This window comes from Oryx dammah, unplaced genomic scaffold, assembly GCF_014754425.2.
Source record: "Oryx dammah isolate SB20612 unplaced genomic scaffold, SCBI_Odam_1.1 HiC_scaffold_26, whole genome shotgun sequence".
In the NCBI taxonomy this organism is placed as follows: Eukaryota; Metazoa; Chordata; class Mammalia; order Artiodactyla; family Bovidae; genus Oryx; species Oryx dammah.
This window is the reverse complement of record NW_024070210.1, coordinates 81515455-81521454: the sequence shown is the minus strand read 5'-3', so window position 1 is coordinate 81521454 and position 6000 is coordinate 81515455. Positions and strand designations below refer to the sequence as shown.

Genomic DNA, 6000 nt, shown 5'->3' with positions numbered 1-6000 from the left:
TGACTCCACAGCCCACGTATTTTCACAATCACCCCGTGGAAAGACGAAGCATTTAATTCACCACACAAGGGGCTAGAATGTAAAACGGCCCAAGGGTGCTGGGAAGCCAGACCTGTGGCAGAATGGTGAACAAATGCTACCTACGGTAGCAGCCAATTTCAGACCTGTTATACCATCAAGCAGGACTGCACACCTATTGTCGGATCTTTATTTACTCCGAGGCTAGATTTCTGGCTTTCTTAAGAAATCTCCTAATTTTTAAGTTTCCGATCAATACAAGACTGCATTCAAATACAGCCCACCGGCAGGATTTGCAGCCTCTAGCGTAAACAGAAGTGGGAGGCTGACGAGGCGGGTAATACCTTAGCTGGATAAAGACAGCCAAGAAAACTACGAGTTTTTATGTAAGGCGAAAATGAGGTTCTCAGCCACAGGGTCTGTCGGGTCTGGGCTTGGGAGCCGGGACTCCCAGAAGGCGGCTTGAAATAAACGCTGGGTGGCGTCAAAGCTGGGCAGGGCCAGGAGTGGCTGTACCCAGCGCTGTCGGGGGTTTCTCAAGGAACGCCCACACAAGGGCGTGAGGCGGTAGGGGCTGGCCGGGAAGAAGGCGACGACTGGCTGCGCATTCCCTCACCGGTTCCTTTAGAGCCAAGTGGACCGCACGAAAGCACTCGACCCGTTCCGACAGTGTAGAAGATCCTCAACCTCCCAGGCAAACCCTTCCGCTCGGCGATCTACTTCTTTCCCTGTTCAGGCCCCTCCCCTCCTCCCCAGTCCTCCGAGTTCCGTTTGTCTGGTCGTCTGGGAAACCGGCAACTTCCGGCCTCGCAGCGGTGGGCGGGCCTAAGATGGCTGAAGAGAGACTGTCTGCGGTGAGCTTCGAGATTCTGTTTCGTGTGTGGGCTTCCGGCCGGGGTTGGGGTTGGGCCAGGTCGGGCCAGGCGGAGCAGAGCGGAGAGGCGGGTAGGCGGGTGGCCTGTGTCCCACGTAGCGGCCGCTGGAGAAATGCGGGGCTGGGCCGGGGTGACGCGGGTCGGGCGGGGTGACGCGGTCGGGTTCCGGGGAACTGCTCGGCCTGGATTCCGGCTGAGATCTTTCCAGCTCTGGGCCTGTGCTAGGACGGGGGTTGCTCTTGGGGTGCTCTGGACAGAGAAGGGAGGTTTTCATCAGAAAAGGCTTTTTTACTCGCCCCATGCTTTCTGTCTTACGAGGTTAGGGAAGGAAGCACTCTCACCTGTGCAGAGACAGTTTCTATTAATCTCTGGATTAGGCAGTGAGACAAATCCTGAAAGCTTTCTTCTGCGTGTGGGTCGGGACCGTGGTTTGGCAAATATAGGAATTCAACTGGTCTGAGTTAAGCGTTGATTAAATTCCACAGAACTGCTGCTGCTGCTGCTGCTAAGTCGCTTCAGTCGTGTCCGACTCTGTGCGAGCCCATAGACGGCAGCCCATCAGGCTCCCCGTCCCTGGGATTCTCCAGGCAAGAACACTGGAGTGGGTTGCCATTTCCTTCTCCAATGTATGAAAATGAAAAGTGAAAGTGAAGTCGCTCAGTCGTGCCCGACTCTTAGCGACCCCTTGAACTGCAGCCCACCAGGCTCCTCCGTCCATGGGATTTTCCAGGCAAGAGTACTGGAGTGGGGTCCCATTGCCTTCTCCGCCACAGAACTGCTAATACAGAGTAACTCAGTTGAATTCAGGATGACCCAGTAGTAGTTATTTTGGAGGCGTAAATTCACAATTGGCTCTAATTTCTATAGAGTTCCAAGTGTGAAGCTTTGTTTCCCTTGTTTTAATGTTAAATTTCCAAGCATGTTCTGCGGATTTGTTAAAATGACTTATTTGTTGTTGTTTTAGTAGCTAAGTCGTGTCCAACTTTTTTGCCACCCCACTCGGAATTTATTGTCCTTTTTAAAAATATAGGAGGCAAAATAGTAGTCTTTGACAGACTGTTTTATACCTTAGTTTTGGCTACTGAGGAGCATGGCCAGTAATACCTGTCTGTTTTCTAGTTTATCTTTAGAGAAATCACATTATTTTAGTATAATGAGAAAATTCTGTATACAGACTTTGAGCCCAAAGCAATTTATTAAGCTACGAATTAAAAACAAAATTAAAAGCATTATTAATGTTCTTAGAATTTAGACATTGAAAACATAAGATACTTAAGCTGCATAATCTTAAGTGTAAGGTATAAAGAGCAACATGACATTGCTGCAAATATAGCTTATTCTTCAGTGCTCATTGCAGGTGAACAGAATATGAGTGTGATGGCAGAATTGTCCTATGCTTTTGACTCCCTCAGTTCAGTTCAGTCGCTCAGTCGTGTCCGACTCAGTCGTGTCCGACTCTGCGACCCCATGAATCGCAGCACTCCAGGCCTCCCTGTCCATCACTAACTCCCGGAGTTCACTCAGACCCACGCCCATCGAGTCAGTGATGCCATCCAGCCATCTCATCCTCGGTTGTCCCCTTCTCCTCCTGCCCCCAATCCCTCTCAGCATCAGAATCTTTTCCAATGAGTCAACTCTTGGCATGAGGTGGCCAAAGTACTGGAGTTTCAGCTTTAGCATCATTCCTTCCAAAGAAATCCCAGGGCTGAGCTCCTTCAGAATGGACTGATTGGATCTCCTTGCAGTCCAAGGGACTCTCAAGAGTCTTCTCCAACACCACAGTTCAAAAGCATCAATTCTTTGGCGTTCAGCCTTCTTCACAGTCCAACTCGCACATCCATACATGACCACTGGAAAAATCATAGCCTTGACTAGACGAACCTTAGTCAGCAAAGTAATGTCTCTGCTTTTGAATATACTATCTAGGTTGGTCATAACTTTCCTTCCAAGGAGTAAGCGTCTTTTAATTTCATGGCAGCAGTTACCAGGGAAGCCTGTAATTCCTCGTACTATACAGTAAATCCTTGTTGCTTATCTATTTTATGTATAGCACTGTGTATGTGTTTGAATCCCTGATAGTGTATTAAAGAGAATGGTTTATTTTGATATGATTTAGCACTTTGGCTGCAAGCTAATCATTTTCATTATTATCAAATTTATTGCTAGCAGTGTTAAATTTATAATAACTCATCTTTCAGGTTAGGGCTGAATGGAAATTTGAATTTCTATCCTTTTTGGAAGTTATATGGCACCTTGTAATAGAATTAAAAGGACCTAGCCATGCCACTTCCACCGTATCATATTGAAATAAAATCAAACCATAAGCACCTGGTCCACTGGTATTCCTTGCAGTACTGTTTATAGTGGCAAAAAGCTGGAAACAGTGAATTCCCATTAGTAGGGTAATGGATGACTTCTGATATTCCCATACTGAGGAATATTATGCAGCCATTAAAAAGGATGTCCGAACTATATATGTTGATGTGGAGGGGTTTCTGTGGTGTATATTTAAGTAAAAACTAGTTATGGAGTGGGGTGTTTAAGAAAATTCAGAGTAAATTTTAATAATTATATTGGGTTTATTCAGTGATATAGCATCCAATCTAGGAGACAGAAAGGGGCTCTGAGGAGCTGTACAAAATAAAATACTTTCATAGGCAAAAGGGAGCAGGAACAAGGATGTTGTAGAGAAAAAGAGGGTTGGTTATGGCAAGGTGGACTTTCCTTCAGGGGATGGCAGAGGTGTGTCAGTTACAGTATATAACTAGGCTGATCAGAGGACTCCTGATTGGTTTAAGATTCCATTTCTGGGAGAGCTGAAACTAAGTTTCGATTTGGTGACTTGGGGCTTAGCAAACAAACCTGACTCCATGTTGGGCCTGTTGTTAACAGGGATATATTCAGTTCAGTTCAGTCGCTCAGTCGTGTCCGACTCTTTGCGACCCCATGAATCGCAGCATGCCAGGCCTTCCTGTCCATCACCAACTCCCAGAGTTCACTCAGATTCACGCCCATCGAGTCAGTGATGCCATCCAGCCATCTTGTGTGGTTAATTTTGTGATGCAGAGGAAAAACATGTAGATCTGTAGATACGCGTTTATAGAGGAGGAAAGAAGATGAAAAGACTTAAAATTCAGAATTTTGAACACATTTTTAAGGAAAAATCTAAGAATTCTGCAGCAAAGACCTTGAGGCTAGGAGACATCCCAGCAAAATGAAGTATAACTAGTCCAGTGTGGGACACACAGAAATTCTAATATACTACCGAAACTACTAAGGATTATTACTTGTTCCTTAGGAGAACTGGTTACTGATATTTCTGTCTTATTTAAGAATATATAATAGTTTAGAGAGCTTAACAAAACAAGTGAATAACTCTGATTTCCTTGCTTTATATTTAAAAACATTTTTATAACTCCCTAATTCCTTTTTTTTTTTGGTGTATTTGTGTAAATACCCATCATTCTTCCTGTAAATTACAAGATTAAACCTTTCAGAACAGAAAGCAAGAATTACTACTTGCTACTACTTGCTCAAATATATTGCCTAGCATATATCAAGTGATAGCATATATCATCTAACATGAATGTTAGATGAATAAATAATCATAGAGCTCCTTAAAGATGAAGGAAGAACCAAAAAAAAGTAAGGAACTTACTATATGTATCTCCCAGTTATGAATGAGATTGAGTGGGCTAAGAGAATCCTTTGTTTTGCAGAATGTCCTGGAAGATCTTTTGAGAAAGAGACTCCTCAAAAAATTGTAATTTATTTTAATTCTACTTTGTGCAGAAAGAAGCACTGCTGACTCATGAAAGTGCTTTCTGACCACTTAAGACTCTCTAATTAATATGTTCCCCAAAGTTAAAAAAATCCCAGTTAGATTAAAAAAATTTTGGATTTTTGGGGGCTCCAAAATCACTGCAGATGGTGACTGCAGCCATGAAATTAAAAGACGCTTACTCCTTGGAAGAAAAGTTATGACCAACCTAGACAGTATATTCAAAAGCAGAGACATTACTTTGCTGACTAAGGTTCGTCTAGTCAAGGCTATGGTTTTTCCAGTGGTCATGTATGGATGTGCGAGTTGGACTGTGAAGAAGGCTGAGCGCCAAAGAATTGATGCTTTTGAACTGTGGTGTTGGAGAAGACTCTTGAGAGTCCCTTGGACTGCAAGGAGACCCAACCAGCCCATTCTGAAGGAGATCAACCCTGGGATTTCTTTTCAGCTAAAGCTAAAACCTCCAGTACTTTGGCCACCTCATGCCAAGAGTTGACTCACTGGAAAAGACTCTGATGCTAGGAGGGATTGGGGGCAGGAGGAGAAGGGGACGACCGAGGATGAGATGGCTGGATGGCATCATTGACTCGATGGGCGTGAGTCTGAGTGAACTCCGGGAGTTGGTGATGGACAGGGAGGCCTGGCGTGCTGCGGTTCATGGGGTTGCAAAGAGTCGGACATGACTGAGCGACTGAAGTGAACTGAACTGAGCCAGCTTTGTTGAGGTATAATACACATACCATAACATTTACCTAATTTTAAGTGTACAGTTTGATCAGTTTTAGTAAATTTATATAGTTGCACAGCTGTCACTACCATTCACTTATGTCCATCACTCAAGAAAGTTCCCTTAAGACCTAACTATAGGTGTACTCCTAACGCCAGCACATGGCTAATCTGCTTTCTGTCTGCACAGTTTTGCTTTTTCTACAATTTGATGTAATGGAATCACTTAGCATGTATTTTGAGGTTCATTCATATTGTATGTAACAGTAAAAGTTTGTAACTTTTTATTTCTAAGAAGAATTGATGGATATTTAGATTGTTTACTGTTTTTGGCTATTTGAATAATATCACTGTGATTATTGGCATACAAATCTTTGCATGCCTGTGTTTTTCATTTCTCTAGGAGAGTAATTGCTATGTTATATGGTAAGCTTATGCTTTAAAAAGAAACAAAACCTAAAACTGTTGCCTTAAGTGGCTAAACTATACTATTTAACATTTCTATGAGCAGTGAATGTATGAGGAATTCAGTTTTTTCACATCCTTTTTAACACTTGGTATTGTCAACCTTTTAGAATTTAGCTCATCTAGTGGATGTGT

The 6000-nt window shown here is 43.5% G+C and overlaps 1 protein-coding gene across 2 annotated transcripts in view; it reads left to right on the top strand.

Annotated features, from left to right (window-relative positions):
• Positions 1-232: 232 nt before the first annotated feature.
• The window catches only part of BBS4 (Bardet-Biedl syndrome 4), a 49568-nt gene continuing 43800 nt past the window's right edge, over positions 233-6000 (top strand). The window contains exon 1 of one of the 2 annotated variants that reach the window (XM_040227403.1): positions 233-872. In XM_040227403.1, the coding sequence (XP_040083337.1) occupies positions 849-872 (24 nt within the window). In that variant the 5' untranslated portion in view covers positions 233-848. The remainder of the gene's footprint in view (positions 873-6000) is intronic. The other variant, XM_040227404.1, reaches the window with a different exon arrangement.